The sequence below is a fragment of the Eretmochelys imbricata genome, chromosome 1 (assembly GCF_965152235.1).
Source record: "Eretmochelys imbricata isolate rEreImb1 chromosome 1, rEreImb1.hap1, whole genome shotgun sequence".
In the NCBI taxonomy this organism is placed as follows: domain Eukaryota; kingdom Metazoa; phylum Chordata; order Testudines; family Cheloniidae; genus Eretmochelys; species Eretmochelys imbricata.
In genome coordinates, this window is record NC_135572.1 from 336,145,886 (window position 1) to 336,171,849 (window position 25,964).

General features: G+C 41.2%; 1 protein-coding gene across 3 annotated transcripts in view; it reads left to right on the forward strand.

Moving 5' to 3' along the window:
• Positions 1 to 25,964, forward strand: part of PTPN12 (protein tyrosine phosphatase non-receptor type 12) — a 145,953-nt gene that overhangs the window by 79,244 nt on the left and 40,745 nt on the right. For all 3 annotated transcript variants that reach the window (XM_077836028.1, XM_077836037.1, XM_077836018.1), the window contains exons 6-11: positions 91 to 162; positions 1,532 to 1,591; positions 9,987 to 10,129; positions 13,749 to 13,815; positions 15,626 to 15,703; positions 15,795 to 15,893. In XM_077836028.1, the coding sequence (XP_077692154.1) occupies positions 91 to 162; positions 1,532 to 1,591; positions 9,987 to 10,129; positions 13,749 to 13,815; positions 15,626 to 15,703; positions 15,795 to 15,893 (519 nt within the window). The remainder of the gene's footprint in view (positions 1 to 90; positions 163 to 1,531; positions 1,592 to 9,986; positions 10,130 to 13,748; positions 13,816 to 15,625; positions 15,704 to 15,794; positions 15,894 to 25,964) is intronic.

Genomic DNA, 25,964 nt, shown 5'->3' on the forward strand with positions numbered 1-25,964 from the left:
TTACAAAAGATGGCAACACTTTTACTGTCAGTGACTTTCTTAAAGTACCAACTATGGATTAAATTAGGACTACACTATTTTTTTTAATAGAAAAAATGTGAGCGGTACTGGCCTTTGCATGGAGAAGAAAGTGTAACTTTTGGACCATTTCAGATTTCTTGTGTAAGTATACAGTTTTGTAAACTAATATTTTTAATAAATTTATTGCTGTACATCTTGAAAGAGCTCTTCCTATTATCAGATGTACTCAGTAGCACAGACTCTGAATGCATTTTTGTAATCACGTGTAAGTTTTAATTCTAAACATGTAACGTTTTAAAAATACACCTTTTTCGTTGTGGACAGAACAGGCCCTAGGTTGTTTCACTGTGGCTACTAGTTCTCAGTTATTTATTGCGGATCCCTAGTGACATAAGGCACTGTCTTGCCTGGCTATGCAGAGGACTTTAGTGTCTCGCTTTGTTATATTATATATTGTATATAATAAATAATTTATTTTATTATATTAATGTAAAATGTATACTTGTTTATTGTATGTCTTGTAAAATTAATCTTTCATATTTAGCAAATAACTGCAGAGAGGTGAATAACTTTTTTGTAGCTGCCCACATTTATATTAAATATTTGGTTGAATGCCAGCTTTGTTTGACATTGCACAAGGCCCAAATGGTCCCTGGCCTGAGCTTGTCATTTAAAATTCAAAAATTGATATTCATATACTAGTTAGACCAGGAAAATGGTAACACTTCCTTTGCTTACTAAAAAAGGCGTGGGTACAGTAGTATGTTCAAGGGCCTTCAAATACAAACTCACTTGAAATAGGTTTTAATAAGAAGTGAGAGTGCATACTGGGATAGAGGTGGCATTTGTGGCATGGGTTGGTTGCAATATAAGACATCAGGAAAAGGAGGACAATAAAAGGAGAGGTGAGGCTGCTATCGCAGAGGGAGTGAAAAGGGTAAGGAGAGACTCAACAATATAAGTGGGACTGAATTGTGTCCAATCTTGGAAAGAAAAATAACCTTAAATTTGATTGAGTAAATGATGGAGAATTAATGGAGGGATTCAGGTTGGGGCGAAACATGATCTGAGTGCATGGCAAGGAAGGATAAATTGAAGGAAGCAAGTTAGAAAACAAGGAGGCCAGAGAAAGTTAACTAAGGCATGGAGAAGCGTTAGAAGTACAGGAATGTATTTTGAAATATCATAGAGAAAAGTGACAGAATTTGGTGACAGCTTAGTTTTATGGGGAAATTTCATTTCTAAATAGAGTAGCCTCTGGCCAAGATATTAACTGATTTTTTTTAAACCCAAAATCTTATTTCATTTTTTTTAAACGATAAAACATGTTTACCTGTCTAGCTTCATAGCAGATAAATAGCTTTTACACTGACTCTTCAAGTAAGTCTTAAATTGTCAAAAAGTGAATTATTTTTGCTCACGTGACACTATAGAGAATAAAGTTGGGGTTTATATCTAATTTGTTCTATATTAAATTCCTATCCACTCACAGATGTTTCCTCTTATTTAGGAAGCTGAACAAGCAAGAACAGACTACTATATTAGAACGCTATTACTTGAATTTCAAAATGTAAGTCATTAAAACTTGAAAGGTTTTCCCACTCAGGACAGTTGTTCAAACACTAGTTATGTTTTACATTTTTGGTCTTAATCTGGTGTGACTTAACATCTGTTCAAAGATCTCAGATGGTAAATCAAGGAAACTTACAAAAAAATCAAGTCAGTAATATTAAAGGAGCAAAAACTTGGTTCTCTGCTTGTGTACATTATTAAGTTTGTAAGGGATATAAATAGTTCAGTTATAAGAAACAAAAGGTTCATAAATGTCTTGTAACATACTATCTGTTCTTACGGTAGTGCTTTTGTGGTTAACCAAATCTGTGTGACGTTTTTCAGTAGTGTTCATTAACAATACAGGGCCAGATCTTCAGCTGGTATAATGTGTTGAAGTCCACGAAGCTATACTGTTTACACCAGCTCAATATCTGATCCACAAATTTAATCTGAAGGCTGAAAGAAGCCTTTTTTGATCCAGCCAGCCTTTTTAATGCCTCTTAGTATGTGATCTGACTGTTTCCTTGACAATAACTGTGTGTCTGACAGACTTACTGACTGCCCACCCTACAGATTATTTATTAGCCTGAGAAAGTGCATCCTGGTGTGTGTTTGAACTTTTCTTTTAATCCCCAGTTACACTCACTTGCCTTATTATCTTTGTTTAATGTAACATGATACTGTTCTTCAGTCTAGATTTGATAAATAAAATTTCTATCTGGACTTCAGTATCTTGCTGAGATGGCCTCTGAATGTTTTTTTGCTTCATCTAATAGATGCTTTTAGCTTTAAGTTAATAGGTGCTGACCTTCCTGCTTCTGCTTGTCACTTTGTTTTTGTCAGTTGAAGTCCATAGGGATTTGGAGGATGCAGTCAAGGCTCAAAATGGAAATAAACGTTAAAAACCATACAAAACAAAATCTGTGCTTAAAGCACACTTTTTTTTGCCATCAAAATTACTAACAAATTTTAATGTTACTAAAATTGCACTTTCAAGATCTAGTTCACTGGTTAGAATAAGAACCTTATGAGTAACATTCTCTAATATTTAAGTACTTACGATGAATGATCTGTGATAATACCAATTAATACTGATTTTTCATGTTGGTTAATTTGGAAGTTACGAATGTAAATCCTTAAGAATTGCAGTCACTTTTTTCTGAAATAAAACTAAGTTCTTTACGTGATGTCCTTATGGGACACGTGTATGGCAGCGCCCCCTGGGTCTGGGATCGGAGATCTTCGTCAACAGTGCCCTTCGGGCCATGTGCACCTGGCCCCCCTCGCACTCTGCACAGGATGTGTGTATATATAGTGCTGTGTGGTCTTAGTGCCCACAGTTCCTTCTCTGCCACCTTTGGTCTGTGACAGAATCCGCAGCAGAGTCCGCTTTTCCCTTACTAAATAGTGCCTTACCCGTTAGTGTGGTTACTATCATCTTCTTTCTTCTATCTTAATTTTTTTTGTTTTGTCTTTTGTTTTAATTTTACCTTCAGTTATTTCATGCTTAGGTTTCCGTTTCCCCACTTTCCACCCTTCCCAATTGGGAACCTTTTTCCTTCACCCTTATGCCCAGATACTCCAGGTTTAAAGGGTACATTTCTTGCAGGGTTGCCTTCCTGGTAATGGGCAGCCACCCACAGTGCATTTGCTGTCTGGGAGAGGGACATATCCCACAGAAGTGTTCCCACTGCCTTGGCATGAAAGCTAGAGCCAGAAAAGACCGGACTTTAGATTAAAACTTCTCTGTGACCAGCATCGGACCCAGGCCTGGACTCTTCCCCAGAGAGGCCCTCATGTTCTGCCAGGTTGTTTGCCAGTCCTCGTTCCCCATGTCCCTTAAAGAGAGAGAGCCTTCTTTCTTTCTCTCTTGGACAAAAAGAAATGGGCTCCCTTCTCACAGTTTGAGGCACAGCCCACCAGAACACTGTCGCCTGCGAGGTCTGTTGCCTCAGCTCGTCTGTCGGGATGTAGCTCCAGGACCCGTCCAAGTACCTGTGGTACCAACTTGAAGAAGCAGTCTTAGGATCCTAACCAGGCCAGACCTACAGCCCTTGGCACCATTTCACAGCTCTGAGGAACGAGACAGGCCAACTTCAGGAATTTCAGCACCGAAAGAAATGCTGGCACTGGCACTCTTTCCAACAGCGATTAAACCGTTGGCCCCGAGCAAGCCCATGGCATCATCGAAATCGTCTGCACTGGCCAAGTCTCTTGCGCTGTGGACACTTCAGGGGAATACACCCTTCCTTTTGATATAGAGTTATACACTGGCATCGATGATGCTTTTCCACCTTCCACAAGACTTTAGATACCTAAAAAGACCTGCTGGTATCTGACATTCCTGAGTCTCTGCTCTTTCGATGTGACCTACCCTCTCTGGACTAAATGACACTCCTACCTTTCTCCTCCTGAAGATGGCACCTACCTTCCCCAGAGATGAGGAGGAGTGTTCTATTACTCCCTTGTTTGCCAGGCAAATCATACCTCTTCATCCGCCCTTTCCACAGTCTTGGCATGGACCACCATAGATACAGCCACATATTTCATTCGCTCCACACTGGCCATATTGGAACCCTTGGGCCATGTACAGGGAGCAGTTGGGAACCCTCCCAGAGAGCAAAGCCGGAGACCTGCACCTTTTCCTTCTCCATCAGTTGCTTCCTGCTGGAGTTTGAACCCCTGCCGGTACCAATTGAAGAGGAGGAACAGGAGGAGGAGGCTCCACCATTTTTCCTCCTCCCTTGATGAGGCTATCATGCCTCCACCTCCTACATCTGCCTACGACTTCAGACATTTTCAGGACTTATTCTGCAAGATTGCAGACTCCTTGCAGATTCCTTTGGAGGAAGTCAAGTACCAGCAGCATAATCTGCTTGATACCCTCCACACATCCTCCTCCTCCAAGGTCCCACTACTGATCCATGAGGCTCTTCTCAGCCGTGCAAAACTGCTCTGGTAGACCCTGGCGTCCATCCCTCCAACCTGCAAATGTGCAAAAAAAAATGTTCCAGAGAAGGATGTGAAATTTATATTCTCCGATCCCACCCCAAGTTCTTTGGGGGTCAATGCAGTGCACAAAGAGGCTGTCAATTCCAATGCAATCCAGACAGGGATTGGAAATGCCTGGACTTATTTGGACACACAGCATATTAATCAGCCATGCTCCAATTAAAAATTTCCAGCTATGAAGCTCTTGTGGCTAAGTATAATTACCTAAACTACTCTAAATTGGAGGAACTCTGCCATGACCTGTCAGAGGCCAAGAGAGCAGTTCCAGTCCTTAATATTGGAAGGACACCTCCTAGCTCATACAGCCCTGCAAGCCGCGTTAGACTGTGCAGACACCACTGCATGATCCATCACAACTGCTGTGGTCATGAGGCATGCATCATGGCTTCATCTCTCAGGTTTTCCTAATGAGGTACATACCACAGTAGAGTACTTACCTTTTGAGGGTCAGAAACTATTTTCAGAGTGCATGGACAATTATCTGCGTTCTCTAATAGACTTCCAAGCTACACTCTTACCTTGGCATTTACACGTCAGCACCAAAGAGACACCCAGCGAAATACTCTCCCCCTGCAATCCTAACCACAGCAGTACACCCCTCAGCAGCACTTTGACACCCAGCACCAAAGACAAAGGCCTCCTATCAAATGTAGACAGCCTGCTCATCAAGGGGCTACCTCTCACGTGCCCCCACCACAGCAACAATTTTGAAGGTGTGGTTGAGATCCCGAGAAGCCTCCCACTATTCCAGTCATTCCCACGGTCTGTGATGTTCCACTAGTTTGGTGAACGACTAGCTCTATTTTTCCCCTCTTGGATACTCTTCACCTTGGACAGGTGGGTTCTAGAGACAATCAAAGGAGGATACTCCATCCCCTTCCTATCCATCCTGTCCTGGCATACTCCCTCCTTGTCCTTCTTCAGAGACCCCTCTCACAATCCCATTCTCTGGGGAGAAATAGATCATCTTCTGGAACTGAGAGCCATAGAACCTGTCCCTTCCTGGCACATTGGACAGGATTTCTACTCCCACTATTTCCTGATCCAGAAGAAATCTGGTGACTGGCGAGCCATGATGGACCTGTGCTGATATATAAAATAAACACCCGGTGCAAATGTCAAATCTATTTGTATATTAAATAAGACTTACTGTTCATGGACCTTCACAATCTAAACAAATTCACCAAACTGCAATGCATCAAAATGGTTACTCTCTCCAGTATTATCCCAGCACTGGAACAGGGGGACTGGTTCTTGGCCCTTGACCACAAAGAGACATACTTTCGTATTACAATACACGCTGCTCACAGGTAATTTCTCCAGTTAATCTTGGGCGACAGCCAGTACCAGCACAAAGTACTGCCTTTCAGACTGTACTCCACACCTCGGGTGTTCTCCAAGGTCCTTGCAGTAACTGCTTCCTATCTGAGGAAACAAGATGTCATCATCTTTCCATACTTGGGTGACTGTCTCTTTAAGGCCGCATCTGAGACTGATGCTCTCTGAGCCGTCCACATAACAATAGACTTGTTCACAAAGTTAGGTCTCCTTGTGAACCGAGAAAAGTCCACTTTAATGCCGGTACACAACTGGAATTCATTGGCGTGCAGTTGGATGCCAGACAAGCCAGAGCCTTTCTACCTTCTCACAGATTCTCAAGTGTAGTAGATCTAGTATCAAACATATGAGTCTGCCTCCCGATCTCTGCCAGAACATGCCTCCAGCTTCTAGGCCACATGGTAACGGCCACTTTCGTGGTCGGGCACGCAAATCTACACATGCAATGTCTTCAGCCATGGCTCCGTACAGTATATCTCCCCCACAAACACAGCCTTCACAAGCTCTTATCCATGCCGATGAGAGTAAAGGGGTCACTACTTTGGTGGACACAGCCCAACAATGTTTGTGTCAGAGTTCCTTTCCTCCAATGTCCACTGACAATGATCCTAATAACCGATGCCTCCCTAATCACACAGTGCAGGGCAGATGGCTGTTAACTGAATCCATCCTACACGTCAATCTCCTAAAACTACGAGCAGTCTGCAATGCCTGCCAACATTTCCTGCCTCTTCTCAAACATCATACTATGAGTGATGACTGACCATCTCACCTGCGTATATTACATCAACAGACAAGGTGGAGCGAGGTTCCACTCTTTATGATCAGAGGCACTCAAACTGTGGAACTGGTGTATCCAACAAATCACCATTTCAGCAGCGTACTGCCCTGGACACCAAAACACTATTGCAGACACATTGAGCAGTAGGTTCTCCCACGCTCACGAATGGGAACTGGATATGCAAGCACTTCAGCCCATCTTCAATCGATGGGGATACCCCACCATAGAGCTCTTTGCCACACAGCACAATGCCTGCTGCCCTCAATTCTGTTCCAGAGGAAGACTGGGACATGGATCTATAGGAGATGCATTCCTCATAATATGGGACATACTGCTCCTTTTATGCCTTTCCCTCCTATTCATAGTATTTTGCAAGCTATGAGAGGATCGAGCTCATGTCATACTTATAGCTCTAACAGGGCCACGACAGGTCTGGTATACTTACCTCTTCTACATGATGGTGTGCCAATTGATCTCTCTCCATCCAATGCCAGTGCTCCTTTTGCAGGACACATCCTCCATCCCAATCCACAGATGCTCCATCTCAAAGCCTGGCTCCTCCATGGTTTGGACAGAGTCAAACTGATATGTTTAAATAGCAGGCATGACACAACTAGACGCACTTACGTTCACAAATGGACAAGATTTCAATACTGGTGTGTCTCCCACCAAGTCGACGCTTTCTAATCACCTACAAGTGGCGCACTCGTACGGACATCACTCAAAGAAGAGAAGGTTACTCACAATGTGCAGTAACTGAGGCTCTTCAAGAAGTGCATCCCTATGGGTGCTTCACTACCCACCCTCCTTCCCTCTGCTTCGGAGCCCCCCCAAAAAAACCCCCAGCTCTGTGGCAGAGAAGGAACCTGAGGGCGGTCGGACCGCAAAGCACTATATGTATGTCCCATGCATAGCTCTGGGAGAGCGGGGGGTGATCTGCGTGTGTGGTCTCATGGGCACTGCTGATGAAGATATCCGTTCCCAGGTGCAGGAGGCAATGCCACACCTAAAAGTGTAGCACCCATAGGAACAAACATCTCAAAGAACCTCAGTTACTGCACAGGATGAGTAACCTTCTCTTGAACAAAATGTCTGACAGGAAGAGAATTTAATTATTGTAAAATGTTAAAGTTCCAGGAATAGTTTGAGAATTCGTGTGTGTGCGCACGCACACAGAGTAATTCTATGAAAAAATAAGGGTTAAATAATGTTTAAAATTCAAAACTGGTCATGGTAACAAGTATTGGAAGTTTTGTCTTTTTTGCTAAAGGAAATCAAGCTCACTTCCAAAAAAACTGTTTAAAAAAATGCAGGACTTGATCCTTTTTGCAGAGTTATAGCTCTTAAAAAGAGGGCTAATTTGTAGCTCAGAATAAAGAGTTGGGAAAGGCCATTTATGCTCCTGTCAGGTGGCTGGCAATAATACAGATTTCATTAACATAACTAGCCTAAAACAATGTTGGTAACATAGGTGATTATCCAGCCTGGGGTTTGTAGTGGCCACCACTGTTACTAAATGACTGTTACAAGCTACTGTCTTCTGCTTGGTCAGATTTTCTCACTTAGAGGCATTTCCTGTCCCTAAAAATAACGCAGATCTCAACCATTGCAGATAGTTATTGTTCAGAAAAAAGCTTACAGAGACTAGGGTATACAGTTGTATCAGTTTATTTTGTTCTTCAAGCCACAGGAAGACATGACAATCTATAAAACATTCTAAATTCTCTGATTTTAGCGATATCTTTTGACTACCAGCACTAAATAAGCTCAGAGGGACTTTGAATATATTGTGTTATATGTGTGATGAATTGTTCCTTACAGTTGTTTTTGGGTGCACTCAGTGCATTGCTACATTTAAGGAATTTTTAAAGAAATGTAGAGGGGACTGGATAATTCAGGTTTATTGTTGATAATTTTTAGCTTGTGTCCCAGTTAGCATCCAACCGTTTGACCTATGAAGTCTGCAGTCCCAGTTAAGTTCCTATAGGACACCTGTCCACTATATTACAATAACAAAAACAACACTAGTAACAAAAACTGTCACAATTTCACTTTGTTTACCATCTTGGCAGTGAAGCCAAAGATAGGTTTAAAAAGTGAATCAACTCCTCACCCATAGAGTTGGTCCCTCTAAAACAAAATAATTGAGACACATTGACAGGTTATTTTGGGGAAGCTGGATAGCTGTACTTAACCTGCTCTGTCAATAAAGGTATTTTTTTCTCGTCATGAGCATCTAATTCTCCTTTTTCAAAAAATCAATTAGTTACACTAATTAAGCAGTCTTCATTATTAGATGTAAACTTGCCCTTTTATCTCATAATGGTACACTCAGTTCAGCAAAGGAAGAAAACTGGTATCTGCAGTCTGTAGATGAGCTTGAACAAATGAAATGAAAACCTCTTTCTCATCTACTTCTGTGAAATGCTGTTGGAACATCGTATGCACTACTTTTTTGCAGTTTTTCCAGAAGTCTGCTAGTTTGGATCTGTTCTAAAAAATACTTATCAAACGCATAAGTTTACAAGTTATTTTTCTGCCAGTCCTGCAAACTCTTCCTGGGATCTGAATGTCACTCTGGATCTATCGTTCTTTGCACATCTACACAGTTCATAAAGGTTTTGCGGGCCAAATTAGGTCCTTACTGACATATATGCAAGCCTGTTGTCTTCAATGGACTTACACAGGTGTAAACAATTAGAATTTAATATGTTCAGTTAATGATGTACAAGACAGAATCTCTCTTGCTCTGTTCCTTTTGTGGGTCCAACAAAAGTAAAAAGATGAGGTCTGCACATCTGAGTTCTCTTTTCCTATAGCCCATCTTTTCAGCCTTCTCCCTGGGCTTAAACCAGTGGTTTTCAACCTGTAGTCCACAGAAACCTGGGGTTCTGCAGACTGCACATCCATGCAAAAAATGTTAGGGGTTTTCAAATGAAAAAAGGTTGAAAACCACTGGCTTAAACAAATTTGTTAGTGAATGCTTACTTTTTACTTAATATAATTTCAGATTACGAGTTTTACTTTATACAAAAAACACTGGAGTCCATGGTTTGTTTGTAATAAAATTGGAGATCTTTATTTCCATATCAACCCCAATGCAAAATCTGTTTCATCCACTTGTGCTGTCCTTGCTCAAACTTACTTCACTTTGGCTAAATGCAGCATCTGTTGTCTTTGCAGTGAAAGTCTTTGATCAGGAAAATAAATCATGCAGAAAATGATCATACATTTATACAAAATTCTTCAATGTGTGTTTGATTTAAATTTTTTTCCTTAGGAAACTCGTAGGGTATATCAGTTTCATTACGTGAACTGGCCTGACCATGATGTTCCATCGTCTTTCGATTCTATTCTGGACATGATCAGCTTTATGAGAGAATACCAGGAGCATGAAGATGTGCCTATTTGTATACACTGCAGGTACCAAATATATTTCTTAATATTTTTTAAAGTTGTATGTTTGGTACAAGACTTACATGTGTTAATTTTGAAAAGTTCCTCTTCTAGCTCATTGGCAAAAAGAACCTCTTTCTTCTTCAAGTGCTTGCTCACGTTGATTCCATTTTAGGTGCGTGTGCGTGCCCATTTGCACGACGGTCGGAGATTTTTGCCTTGGCATTATCCGTAGGGTCAGCTACAGCACCATCTTCAGTGCTGTGCCCGTGTATCAGTATATTAGGCGCCACTGGCCCTACGCCTTCTTGGTTCCTTCTTAGTGCCCGTGGTGATTTGTCAGAGTGCCTTTCCCTTGCCTTGCAAGGGCTAGCGATTCTTCTACTTCAGGCTTTGAGCCTTAAAGCCATTTCGTAAGTCAACACAGTTGTTTGTTGCGGTGGCGGATAGGATGAAAGGTTTTCCAGTGTCAGTGCAGAGGATTTCATCCTAGATCACAGCCTGCATCCATTACTACGATGACTGGCAAAGGTGGCTCCACCAGCGACTGTGACTGTGCATCGGCAGCTTCCTGGCCCAGGTGCCAATTCAGGATATCTGTAGGGACACGACCTGGTTGTCTGTCCACGTGTTTACGTCTCATCATGCGTTCACTGAGCAAACCCGAGACAGTGCTGGCTTTGGCAAAGCAGTGTTGCAAGACTCATGACCGTGAACTCTGAGCCCGCCACCAGGGATATGGCTTGTGAGTCACCTAGAATGGAATAGACATGAGTAAGCACTCGAAGAAAAAACAGTTACCTACCTTTCATAACTGTTCTTCAAGATGTGTTGCTCATGTTCATTCCATTACCCATCCTCCTGCACCTCTGTTGGAGTTGCCAGCAAAAAGGAACTGAGAGGGCATTGGGCTAGCGGTGCCTAATATACTGACGCATAGGCGCAGCACTCAAAAGGACGCTATAGCCTACCCTACAGATACCACTAAAGCAAAAATCTCCGGCTGCGCATGTGGGCGCGCACACCTAGAATGGAATGGACACGAGCAACACATCTTGAACAATAGTTACGGAAGGTAGGTAACTGTTTTTTCTACTCAGCGTTATGGATTATGTATACTTTAACAAGTGACCCAAAGGCTAACTGTACACTCAGTAGTTTTAAAATGTAACCCCTGGCTGCCCTCTCCTCTTCAAGTGAAGGACTGAGGACAAAGCAGTGGAAGCTGTTTCTAAGGACATTTCAGAACTAGAATGGGTGGAGTATTAGAATACGTCTTATGGACAAGATGCCTAATGGGTCTTTCATCTCTAAATTCTATAAATATGGGAAATTAATCTGCTGCTGGTTTTCATTGCCGGTATGCTTAACAAATACACAACTTCTGTGGCTATATTAAGGAAGATGAAAATTCTAAGAAATAACAGGCCTGTATGCATTTGTTAACTTATATACATCCATATGCAAATCAAGTGCAGTCATTGGATTTCTGGCAAGCTACCAGTGCAGACATCAAAAGTCTCTCAAAAGCGCGCACCTTTGCAATTGTTTAATGAAATACATGTTAAAACTACATTTCCAGTTTAGACTAAAACACAGAACTTGTTATAGACTGAATTTTGCTTCATGATAGCATTGCAAAAACAAAAATACAGCCAAAGAGAGAAATATATAGCAGTATAGTAATGAAAATGATAAAAATATTAGTTGAGTACTAAAACCATGTTAAGAATGTGCCTATATATTTTCATAACACGCTATAGATTAGAAACAACAAACACTGCAATGCCATTAATTCTCAAATTATTAATTTTCTTAGCCACTGTGCTGATATATAAAATAAACACCCCGTGCAAATGTCAAATCTATTTGTGTATTAAATAAGATTTACTGTTCTTAAATTCCAGAAGGTTTCTTTCCTTGTTGATGAGCCTACTGTATTCTCCGTTTAGAACATCTATTAATTCTAGTATTTCTAGGGTGCTCTGATGAATGACTTCTGAATCTATAGCAGGATTAAGCATAATATAAAATTGAGGCTTATGCAATTGTCACTTTTTTTCCTTAAAAGAATAAATGCCAAAGTAGCAATGACTATACTTAAAAAAAGCAAAGGTAAAATCACCTTTCCAAACATCTGAACTTCCCAAGAGGGTGTGGAAATTTCCCTTCCCCTGACAAAAAACAAAACAAAACTGAAACCCTTCATCATAGACCAGAACAGTACTTTGCTGCTGTTGCAGAACCTGCAGGAGGACTCGAGCATCTATTTTGTTGACCCACAAAATTTAAACTATTCTTGCAACATCTAAAGGGTATGTGTTTAAATACTTACCAAGTTATGATTATATTAAACCTATATGATTTGGATTTCCCTTTAATACTCTTCATTTTAATGAAAATGCTACTAAAAGCCGCAGTAACAAGCTCTAGTATTTTTTTACTTTAAAACTTCTGTCAGTGGTCATTACACTATAATACATTTTTGTATGCTTTTTGTTTTCTCTCTCAAATACGAATTCCAATCACTTTTTCATAGGTTGGAAGAGAATTGACCCTGAGTATGGATATGACCTTTGATTAGTCAACACTAATGACTTCACTATAAATGTAACTATTTCTGCAAGTAACGGTTTGATCACAACCAAAGACATGTTTAGTGTTAATGAGTGATTATACATCAAAAATTATATAGGAAGGGTTAAGTCTGTAAACCTTTTAGGGATACTTTCTGGTTTTAAAGTGTGGTTCTACTATGAAAAGATGACTATGGAAAGAACATACCCTTTTACTCAAAAGATGTGCTGTCCTTGTGTATTCAGTCATATCAGCTGACATTAGTTGACAGAGTTTTTAACTGGTTTTTAGTCCTGTTTAGTGCTAAGAAAAAGTTAAATGGATTCTACTTCTTGAGCATCAACAGAATTATTAACTAAGTTTCAACCAGTTGCACCTATGTACACTTATGGAAGACAATGGAAATGCACAGGCATTGAGGGATAGGTTATTCTGTAGAAACTTAATTATTAGTTATGAAGCATGGGAAGGAAGGAATCAAAGATTGCGTTTTGAGCTGATAGTGTAAAATAAATCTTTATAAACTGGACACATTTGCTACAGAAATCATTTGAGACAGAATAAATGTGGACATTTAATTCCATTTTTCATCACTTTGCAAAGGAGAAAGATTTGACACTTTAAAGATTGTTAGTTATATAAATTGAGAAGTAACCCATATTGTGTTTTACCAGGTTATCAAGAAAATGAAAACTTCACATTTTACACTTTTCTATTGTCTCTTCCTCTATGTAGCCATTCTATAATGCTTGAACTGTTAGACCAGTTACTATTCTCTGTAGTATATAGAATAGGCAAAAATGCTTCAACACACTTTATTAAAGCATTTCTTCATATCTGAAATGCTGATGCCTGTTGGCTATGAAAACATGAAACTACATGTACTTTACATTAACTACATTAAGAGCTGGCTGACAAAAGGTATTTGAGGACTGACATATTTTTAAGTAGGTAGTGATATTTTACCTTGATTCTGTAAATATGAAAATAGTAACTCTATAAAACTTACACAAGGTAACTTAAATCATTGTTAAAAGAACTATCGAGTAACTGTTGTTTATGTCCCTAGTGCAGGGTGTGGAAGAACAGGAGCCATCTGTGCCATAGATTATACATGGAATTTGCTAAAAGCTGGGGTAAGGAAGATTTATAGGAATATAATTTACTGTAGAATTAGATCATATTTTATACCAGTGATTAAAATTAAGCTTCCAACCTGCTGAGGAGTAACAAAATCAGAAATATCAAATGTTCAAATTTTTGAAGTACAGTAACTCCTCACTTAGTCGTCCCGGTTAACGTTTTGTTATGTTGCTGATGAATTAGGGAACGTGCTCGTTTACCGTTGCGCAATGCTCCCTTATAATGTTGTTTGGCAGCCACCTGCCTTGTCCACTGGTTGCAGAAAGAGCAGCCTATTGGAGCTAGCTGGTGGGGGCTTGAAACCAGGGTGGACTGGCAGCAGCCCCTCCCCCCATCAGCTTCCCTCAGTTCCCTGTGTGGCAACTGCCCAGTAGGCTATCAATTGACAAGCAGTTCAGCTGTCCCTCCCCCCACTGTCCTGTGCTGCTCCTGCCCTCTGCCTTGGAACTGCTCCTGGGAGCCGCCTGCTTGCTATGCGGGGGATGGCGGGAGGAACTAATGTCCGGGTGTCCCCCTCAGACCCCGCTCCTTTACCCCATCTCCACAGAGCAGGGCAGGGACACAACTGGGCTCAGGATGGAGGGAGCTTTCTTAACTTGCTGATCTACTTAAAAAGGCAGTATACTTAGAGTGGGGTCAGCGTACTTAAAGGGGCAATGCGCGTCTCTCTCTCACACATGGTGTGTCTCTCTGTCTCTCTCTGCCATGCTTCTCCCCTTCCTCCATTCGTGCTGCCTTGTTGAGTGTGAGGCTACATTAATGACAATGTGTTAACCCTTGAGGGCTCAGCCAGTGCTAGTTCATTATTTAGCAGTAAGGCATTCCCTGGGAAATATCCCATCCTCTTCCACTTTCTGACTCTGCCACCTCAGCCAAGCTTCACAATCATCATTTCAGTGTACAGTATTAAATTGTTGGTTTAAAACTTATACATACACATACATATACACAGTATAGCTATCTAGTCTTTTGTCTGGCAAAAAAAATTTCCCTGGAACCTAAAGCCCACCCCCTTTCTACATGAATTCTTATGGGGAAATTGGATTAGTTTAGTATCGTTTTGCTTAAAGTAGCATTTTTCTTGAACATAACTACAACGTTAAGCGAGGAGTTACTGTATATTAAACATTGGCTTTAGGTTACTTATGGAAGCACTTTCCTATATCAACAAAACAACCAAAACCTACCCAGTCTCAGAATGGAAGCATCTCAAGGTAAAATGTCAAACTGTAAATTTAAATAGTACATAGTTCTGAGTATATTGACCTGAATGCTTATCTGAAGTGCTGATTTTCAAATTATTTCCAAAGATCAAATTTTCAAAATCTATAAATATACTGCAAAGTATGTTTACTCCTTGTTTCTTCTGCAATGATTTTTTTATAGCTTCTTAAACTCTCTGCATTTGAAATTTCAAGTTGTCTGCGTTTATATTTCACTTTGTGGTTTTTAGGTTCATTTTGAAGCAAAGAGACATGCTGATGGGTTGCCATAATGTCAGTATGTCAGACATTATTGCTTCTGCCAAGTCTGTCACACTTTTAGAATTGATCTTAAAAATATTTGTGTGATCTGCACTACCAGTGAAACAGTTATAAATACCAGTTCTGAAAGAACTGTTGCTCTAAATGACTTTGATAAGATTAACTTACATGGAGGGAATGGGTCAGCTTTCTATAAAAGCAGTAAGGCATGCTGTAGTGGTAACTTTAAAAATTGGTCTGCCACATTTTAAATCACTATGCTGACAATATACCGTATTGACTTTTATAGAAAATAACATAACTTTGCCTTATATTTCAGAAAATACCAGAAGAGTTCAATGTATTTAATTTAATACAAGAAATGAGGACACAAAGGCATTCTGCAGTGCAGACCAAGGTATACTTTTCTGTAGTGTAGACTTGGACTTTGTGGTATGTACTTTTTAAAGCATCTTGTACATTAATCATTTTTAACATGCATACAATAGGAGCAGTATGAACTTGTCCATCGAGCCATAGCACAACTGTTTGAAAAGCAACTACAGAAATATGAGAGTCGCACAGACTGGAAGATTTCTGATGGAGTGGTATGTTTTTCTTTGACGTATGGGCTTTCAGTTAAAGTTATAGCTTTTACTTGCAGTTTTAAGTTTTACTGTGCTTTCAGTCCTTGATCTTGTTTGTCTTAAATATTTTTGTGGTCCAGTAAGGAGGGAAAGTCAGGATGGGCGGGCCTGGAGAGCGCGCTCACCTCAGGTAGCAACAGCTTTTGTGTCCCGCAGGGCTGGGCCATGATGAGAGGGCCAAATCTGAATGGTGCTGCAACCCGACACACCAGATTTTTTTTTTTTTTTTTTAATTTTCTTTAACACCAGGTTCTTCCCAGTACCAGTCAGGTCTTCACACCTCCCTGATAACCTTGTCATGCCCCACAGGGGGTGCACCCCGCATTTTGAAAACCTCTGCTCTGATTGAAATATGCCTGAAAATATTTGGCTCACTTGGAGTTCATAGTTCCCTGATTCCCATCTCAGAAAATTGCCCACTTGGGAATTGACCTAGACACTTGGAATGACAGAAACTCCCCATCTCAGGAAAGGATTCAGAAACTGGTAACACTTGCTCCCTTCCTGAGTTGGCAAGTCTTTCCCAACTGGTTGTGTGTGTCATTTCTAAGCATGCCAATGTTATGCCAAGACCTGGTAGCGTGGATGAAGTTTTCATTCCTGAAACTTTAAGTAGCAACTCTTACAGTTCATACTGTCAACAAGGGAGGACTTGGAAAAGGGAGGACTTGAGCCACTCATCAGTCAAATTCTCCTCTGGTGAATGAACAGGAACACCATGTTCAGAATTTATATACACACCCTATCCATACATAAGCATGGATGTCAGCCTTATAGGCTGGGGAGCCCACACTTCCAGAGTTGGCCAGCCAGAAAGAGGATTGCACAACAATATTTTGGAGCTCAGGGCAGTCTTCCTGGCCTTACTTAGCTTGCTGCATGTGTACTTTCACAACTATGCATAAGGTCAAGTAAAACAACTGTAGTATGAAGCACCAGAGGGTCGTTGAGTTAAGCCTTGTTGAGGGGAGTGCATCAAATCCTGCATATGTTCTGAGCCGGATTAGTGCACAGACTAATTAAGAATTTAAATCTATATTGGAGAGTGGACTACTGCACAGTGATGGGGTACACATCATACCAGACCCTAGATGACTTCTCATGCAACTGGAAAAAACTGAGGCTTATGTGTTTCCACCTCTTCAGTAATTCTCAAATGAGTAGAAGATGTAGAAAGCAAAGGTTGTATTTGATCCTTATTACTCCAGAGGGCTTGGTTCTCAGATGTCAACATGAAATTCTCTCAAAGTTTGGACCTGTTGCACAACAGCATCCCAGCCATGTTCAGGCTTAGGGATCTGGCTTTTTAAGGTTGGGCCTTCTTGAAAGTCTCTCCAACATTTTCCTTCCTGGAAAAAGGACTTGTCATTCTGTTAACTTACTGTTTATATACCTATACATTATAAAACTTAGTAGCACTTACTGATCAGGGAGGGAGGGATTGTGTGTGTGTGTGTGTGTGTGTGTGTGTGTGTGTGTTAGGTGCTGTACAAATTAATCAAAAGTTATGGTTCCTGACTTTAGAGCTTAGTCTAATTGGATAAGATCCAATAAACAGAAGGAGGGAATAGTGAGGGATGAGGATAGTAACGGTAGGAACATATGGTTACATAAGCGATGTACAATCCAGTTCTGAATCATATAAAGTTGTTAATCATAAAGAAATAATTACACATCTGCAGTCCCATCTGTCTCTAGGTCAGTGTTTTCTTGCTGGTGCAGAACCAAACAGGTCTCAAAGCATACTGCAGTTTGAGTTTCTTCAGGAGGGTTTTGAGAAGGGTCTTCTAATATAATGCCCTTTGTGTACAGGCATTTGTTCTTAGTGTGCTCAACGACATAACCAGTATGGGCTCAGCCTATGTTGATAAGTTTCTTTAAGGCAGTCTTAAAGCCTCATCCAGTTAAATCAACTAGTCTCTCCCTGTAGCCTGTACTTGGTCTATAAACCCTCTGTGACTTACTTGAGTCACTAAAATTAATTTCTTCTTTACATGTTTTTTGAAATTTCTTTTCCCATGGCTGTTAGCAGTTCTAATCTGACTCCCTATTCATTTTCCACGAGGATATAATAGTTGTCTTGGTTTTCTCCCAAAGTTGGTCACTTTTTTTTACCTTAACAAGGAGATCTCCCTCTGTAACCTCTGCCCTAACATGGGGCAGATTGAGATCCTGCACTATTCCCTTGATGTAGGGTGAACAGATGTCCTGTTTTTAAAGGGACAGTCCCTTATTTTAGCCCTCCCGCAGGTGTCCTGACTTTTTCTTTAAAATGGGCAAATTGTCCTGTATTTTCTGTCTCCCCTGGATCCTGCCCCCAGGAAGTGTGGGGCTGCTCTATTTCCTAGGTACCTTTCCCTGCTGAGCCACCTCTCTGGCCAGGTTTGCTAAAGCCCCTGCAGTCAGGTTCCCTGGGCCCCAATGCGCAATGCAGCCTTAGAGTTTAACCCCTTCCTGCCCATGCTGTAGCTGGGAGGTGGCTTGGTTATGTAGGTGGCTAGCAGCGGCCAGGAAGGGGCAAGCTGCTTCTAGCCACATGGGGGGGGGAGATGAGTTCTGCAAAGGTGGGGCCAGGTCATCCCTTCCCCCACCCCCTGGAGCCGGAAGCAGCTCACTTCGCTTCCCTTCTCTCCCGCGCAGTGCTAAAAGGCTCCTGCTGGCCATATTCTGGTGTGAACCCTGGCATAAATCTGGGGCGGGGGGAGGAATGTGACCCTGCATGCCCACCACATGTTGCCTCAGGAAGAGATGGTACCAGGAGAGGCAGGTCAGTCCTGGGTGCCCAGCCAGGCATGAAGGGTGGAGAGTGCTGGGAGGGAGGGTCAAGTAGGTCGGTCACACACACCCCCGTGTGAGAGGTGTATGAGTGTGTGTGTGTAGAGGGGTAAGGGTGTGTGTGTCATCCCTCCCCATGTGGACCCGAAAGCCTTAAAGATAAGGTAAATAAAAAAAATCAACTACATAGTATTTTTTAATGGGATTCAGTCAACTTGATGTTAGTTTGAATGTTTGTACTGCACAGTTCGAGTTACTGCCATTGAACTCGTTTGAATAAGAGTAATTTTACCAGGTATCCCGTATTAGCATAGGGAAATATGGTCACCCTAAGCCTCCTGTACAAGAATGGAGGAAATGCAACTCTTTGTATTGTTAAAGGATCCTTTTCAGGAACAGAGCTGCTAGGTATGTAATTTCCCATACAATCCATTTCCACATGAAGGTGGTTTCTCTTGTCCAGTCAAACTTCATGCTCACTCCACTAGAGTAGTTGCTATTTCTTGGGCTGAGGGAGAAGTCTAATTGAATTAGCCAGAGCAGCCACCTGATGTCAAGAAGTGCTGTGTAGTTCTAACTTGCTTGGCTGATGAAATATTTGGCTAGAGGGTGCTTCAAGCAGGACTGCTGACTCTGCCTTTTCAAACCCCCTGCCCCCCGCAATTAGTTGCCCATTGGGTTAGATCTATTCTCTCCATCCCTTCATGTAAATCTTCCCCACCTTCTTTTCCAGTCTTCCACTTGTCATATCTACCTGATCATAGCTGGCCCCTCTTGGGACAATCGTGGATCTGCACTGTTTGTGGGAACAAACTTGAAAAATAAATTTCATACCTTATACTTATTTTCCAGCACAGTACATCCATCCACTCAGGTAACACCTGTTATAGTGTAGGAAGGAGGGGTAGGATAAGATGACCATCAATCTTTCATTTTTAGAATACATTACTTGGGGATCCAGTGCCCTAGCGAGGATGGGGTTGGGGTGTGTGTTATGGGTGTTTACTGCTTGAGTGACATCCTTAAGGAGAAACAAACCTGGTCTGCTCTGGCCATGTCTCAGGAAAACTGGCAGGTAATAAAAATTTGTTAGTTTGGGTACATTTTTGAATTTTTACGAGTTTGTCTTGTAATGTTGGCTTTGAGCTGTTTTGGTTTGGGTTCATTGTTCTTAATTATACCTGAATTGTGTCTCTTAATATAAAAGTACCTACAGCGTAGCATAGGTGCTTCTGGTGTGTCATTATATTCCTGTGCAGATTTGAAATGCTTCCGATGAAACTGGGAAGATACCTAGCAGTGTCATGGAAACAATGTTCTCAGCATCTGATGAAATTCTCCTTTCACCTCTTGTTGTCCTAGCAGCTGGAGTATAGAAATGTAGGGCAGCCGTAAAGCTTTCTTGCCTTCTCATACACAAGGGTCACTGTAGTATTTGCATGGTGTGTGAATGTGCATAGAAGCAGGAGACATGTAAGCAAAGGGGTGCGTGAATGTTCTGATGTTTAGTCAATTGGGCTAAATTCTTTGATTCATTACATTGGGATTGTGTGATAATGAGTTACTGTCTGAGGATCATACTGACATCTAGCAATAAGGAATTTGTATCTGTGGATAATTCTGAATCTATCAGTTCAGCCAGGGAAATGAATAGTCATCCTAGAGAGATATTTTAAATACTAATATATCATTTTCTGAGATTTTAGGGAAATGTAGGGAAGAGAACCAGATAAACGTATAGAAGAAAAGCTCTAATTGTATTACAAAAATTTTTGTGCCAGCCAAGTATCACTTTCTTTCACCTGCTAAGGATATGACATTCCATTAATTTTGAATACCAGTACTTAAAGGATCTGGTTAAACTGAAGACTCCTAAATTTATTTATATTATAGTTGCATCTGTAACACATTTGAGGTACTGCATACATAAACAGGGTCTAAGTCTTCCTAATTAAGAGCTGTTGAATAGAAATTACATTAATCTGAATGAAATTGTACCTACTTTTAACATCTAAGATTACTATTACTAAGAGGAAAACTCCCTCCTCCCCCTCCCCCAATAGTTCATTTTTTCACTAGACAAGACTGTGCAGCGTCAGTTTTACTGTTTTATTGGGCAGCTGCACTTTCTATCGCATGCCCTGCTCTACAGTAGCATATGTGCATGCCCTTCCCCAGGCTGTGGAAAAGTGTTCACCAGTAACATCAGCAGTAAAAATTAAACTGGAAATGGCAGCAGGGAGGTGTGAGCACAGAAAAAAGGGATGAGGGGGTAGATGTGAACATGATTGGTGTTCCTTTGGACCTACCACCGCCACTCTGCTGGAAAGACTCTTCATTAGTCCTGCCATGAGTGCAGGGGACTGGACTAGATCAGTGGTTTTCAAACTGCAGTACTGGGTTGTGGAATGTAAGGTACTGGGTCGCGGCGGCTCTGGTCAGCACTGCTGACCAGGCTGTTAAAAGTCCTATCAGCAGTGCTGCCCAGCTAAGGAGGTTAGTCCCTACCTGTTCTGACACTGCGCTGTACCTCGGAAGCGGCCAGCAGCAGATCCGGCTCCTAGGCAGGAGGGCCACAGAGCTCTGCACCCTGCCCCCGCCCCGAGCACCGGCTTCGCACTCCCATTGGCCGGTTCGTGACCCATAGGAGTTGAGGGTGGGTGGCGGTGCCTCCAGGCAAGAGCTCCGCAGAGCCACTTGCGTGTCTCTGCCTAGGAGCCAGACCTGCTGCTGGCCGCTTCCGGGATGCAGCACTGTCCATCGTGCCAGGACAGGCAGGAAGCCTACCTTAGCACCCCTGCTGCACCGCTGACCGGGAGATGCACGAGGTAAGCCCATACCCCAATCCCCAGCCCTGAGCCCCCCAAACCCGGAGCCCCTTCCTGCACCAGAAACTCCTAATCCCTGGCCCCCTCCCACACCCTGAACCCACTCATTCCCAGCCCTGAGCCCCTCCCACACCCCAAAATCTCATCCCCAGCTCTGTTGGGTCATGGGCATCAACAGTTTTCTTCAGCTGGGTAGCAGAAAAAAAGTTTGAAAACCGCTGACTAGATAATCTCTTTCCAGTCCTATGATTTTATGATAAACAGCAGGTGAATGCATTTTTAAATATATGCATGTGCTTTTTAATAGATGTTCAGTTAGAAACTTGACTTATTTTAAATTTAGTCAATTTTTAAAAATCCGAGTATCCCTTTAATTTAAAAGAAAGAAAAAAGAAAAAAAGTAATGTGTATTAAAAATGTTTAAAGGTATGACTCAATGTGACCCGCTGTCCCTAGGGCAGCTCTCGCTGGAAATGCAAAGGGCAGGGCAGGGTGGAAAAGGGAGAGCAGACACTCCCAAAACTGGTGGTTAACACTGAAGTTAAACTCTTCAACCAGTCACAAACTGTGCTCCTGATCCTCCACACTAGTTATCAAGAAGCTAAAAAGGAAATCACACAACCCCCTTTATTGCATTCTAGTTCTCTGGCTCTCAATCAGCATATAGGTCCAGTGCATTGAGACTTTATTTAAAAAACTCTGCTCACATATAGAAAATGTTCTTTTGAACTCCAAAGGTCAGCCACATTGCCGGGTCAATATTAGGTTGGATATTACCCAAAATATCATGCTGCCAGCCAATCCTTTAGTGTCTAAAACTAAAGGTTTATTATAAAAGAAACAAGAGGAGATTTGTTAAATGGTAAAGCAATCAAATACATACAGTCTTCAAAGTCCATATATCAGGTTCTTAGCAGTATTGGTGAGTTTGTTGGCTTGAAAGTCCTTCTGAAACACATCCACAGCTTGGATGGGTCATTCAGTCCTTTGTTCAGAGCTTCAGTTTGTAGAAAAGTCACTTCAGAGGTAAGAAGCAGGGTTGAAGACAAAATGGAGATGATGTAGCTGCTCTTTATATTCCTTTTGCCATGTGACTTGTACTTCCTGTGTCCTAAACACAAGCTTCACAGTACGTGGGCATGGAAAAGCCATAGAGTTCTGTTCACAGGTATGCCCCTACAAGTCCTGTTGAATGATAAGGTATCCCCTGACTCCTTTCAATAGTTTAATTATACAGCTGATGACCCTTGAAAGGCCATCGAACAGGCTAGGCAGTGCTGATGCCAATCTGCCTGGGAGCGTCACCCAGAAACACAGCAAAAATTTTGAAATACAGATATACTATACATATCTATAACTCATAATACAAAGGTGATGCAAACATATAAACAAGATGATCATACTTGGCCATTTATAACATTTTTACGTGGCATATTTGGTTAGATTTCTTGAAATTTTATAATATTGGTATCAACAATATTATGAAGTGTCCCGCATATTCCATACAGCATCACAATATGTATGAACATATAGGTCAGAAATGGTAAAAAGAAAATATCTTTGAACACCGAAGACTGGGAAGAGAACTATGAAGAAGAGACTGAAACCTGGTAGACTGAGTGCTGGAAGTAATACAGATACTAAGATTTAAGATGTTTTAATCCTTAATCAAGAAATAGCAACAAGAAGATTTATTCTATCTAGGTTGGATTTGCATAGTATTTAACATGTTTATTGTGTTTAACTTTATTTTGTGCTTGAAAATAATATAATTGGGAGCCAGTTATTGGGGGTAGTTGATGGCAGCACATCCCAAAGAAGAGAAATGCACTTGTGTCCCCAATGGTACTGAATGGGGATAGAGGTACCAGCTTGAGCGCTTTGTCAAAGGGATGGGTATTGAGGGCTTATATTTAAAGAAATGCTACTAGGAAGCTGATGTAAAGGAGAGCCTAAAACCAGGAGAAGCACCAAACTCAGGAGTCAAGGGACTGTCTGTTTGAACAGAACCTGTCACAATGGGATTTGTGGTCTTTGGGTGCTGCTGCAATACAAATTGCCTAGTTCAGGACAGGCAAGATAAGGTAAAACCCCTCTTGAAATGTCTGGGCCCTCATGAATAAAACTGAAATTCTTTTTTAGTAGATTTTTAAGCCAATATTCTATTAAAGAAATTTAGTGCCGATTTAGCAGCAAAGAAACAACATCTTTTAATCCACTGAACAGATAAGGTAAGGTGGTACGATTACAAATCCCCACATATTGCTCCGTCAAAATGAATCCAAGCCTATTGTGAATGGACCAACTCTCAAGTTGAGGAAAGGCTACTTATATATTCTACCCTTGGCCTCTAAGCAGGGACTCCAAGCAAGAGATGCAACTATAATGGTGGTTTTCTTTCTGAGAGAATCTATCCACAGAAAACTGGACTACAGCTGATTTCATAATGGTCGGAGAGTCTTAAATTACTTGAGCCCAAGGCTCCTCACCCCTTTCCACCAAAATTCTCAATCCGACTGTCAACCATTTAGTAACATGCTCCTCTCCACTTTGGCCTTACTGGTGTGGATGCAATGAGGGTTTGGGTTTTGGCTGAGCTGTTTTTCAGGGTTTTCTTTGATATCTACAAGTGGCACAGTTGCCAAATACTGACCGGCCAGTAAGAGGTCATCTAAGTATGCAGCAGGGAGAATGACTTACTTTTTTTAGGAGAGACTAAGGAGATCTACCCATGGGGAATTTAAACAAACTGCTGTTTGATGCAGTTTGATGCCTCCCAAGGAGCGTATGATTTATCAAAATACCTCCAAGATCTGCGAATGAGTCATTGCTGCCAGGGATGGGCTCCCAAGTGGGAAGGAGTTTCAGGAGGCATAGATCTTACTGTATGTAGAAAAAGGAAAAGGGGCTCATTGCATACAGCTACATTCAGTCTAGTACATTTCTAAGAAAATTGCTTGTTGAATTCATTGACACTAATCTTGGGAAAATAAGTTCATGGGATTTAATCCTTTGTCATGTTTTATCAACATTAGCCACTAATGCAAGGTCTGTTCTACTAAGTAGATTGGTTCCTGTGTCCTAACAAGAAAAGGAGTACTTGTGGCACCTTAGAGACTAACCAATTTATTTGAGCATAAGCTTTCGTGAGCTACAGCTCACTGTAGCTCGCAAAAGCTTATGCTCAAATAAATTGGTTAGTCTCTAAGGTGCCACAAGTACTCCTTTTCTTTTTGCGAATACAGACTAACACGGCTGTTACTCTGAAATGTGTCATAACATGACCCTACCATTTCCTCTTTGGGTTTCTCTTGCATGTCTTACTGTGAAAATGATATAATACAATTATGTAATAGCTTACATGTTCAGAGTGCTATAGAAACTTAAACTATGTGTTGTTGAGTCCTGGGTACCTGATACTGCACCTCTTTAGTGTTTGGCAATTCTCAGTAAGAGGCCTCGCCTCTGGAATTTTCTTCTTCTATTTGGACAGATATAATTTTTTGACATTTGGAGCACTGTGGAAAGCTTATTGCTCTTCAGAGGCTTTACCTTATTGGTGATATTGGTATCTTTGTTTGTTTTAACCTTTTGGTTTAAAAGATAAATTGCTACTTAAAAGAGAAATTAAAATTACTTCTTAAAATATCAAACTTGTAGGATGTTCTATGGCTCCTAGTGTGCTTTATGATGAGTACAAAAGGAATGTCTGTTACAACAGGGTCCATGAAAGAGTGACTACTGGGAAAGACTTAATAAACTCAGTAATCCTTAACAAACACATGCAGTTTATGAATCAAACTATATATTTGAACTGTGGGGTTCAAAAGAAGCTTGTTTTGTATTCCTGATCAGGAAGCTTTAAATTGTTTACTTGTAATGTAGTGCTCCTGGGAATTTTGGCTCTAAAATCTTGAAACTCTGCTGCTTGAGTTTAGACACAAGTTTGCTAGCTCAAAGTCAGGAGCACATTCATAAACCTCTGTGGTACAGACACTGGGGAGGGGCAGAGAACCACACTGTAAGCGTGGATTACAGCTGAACTAGGAAGAGGTCTTGCAAAATAAGGCAGAGGTTCTGTGGAAATAGTATGTCATCATATAATTAGACATATATCCTGTGTCTGTAAAAGGGATCTGAATTAAGTTTGCACAGGCAACCTTAATTCTTGCATTTTCTAACCTTTTTGTGTGCTTGACTTTGCAACCTTAACATTTTTTAATGTAGCTTTTTGTATGTAGTTAAAACATAGCAGCAAATACACAGATACAGTCTACTTAAACTAGAGCAAAGAAGATCATATAACATGTCTTCACTGTTGGTCTCAAATCTTCATCCTAGCCATCCTAGCTGACTTCTGTTAGATGTTTAGCTAAATAAGTTACCCATTTAAATAATGGTTTGTTTACATTTAGTGCTCAGTTTCTCT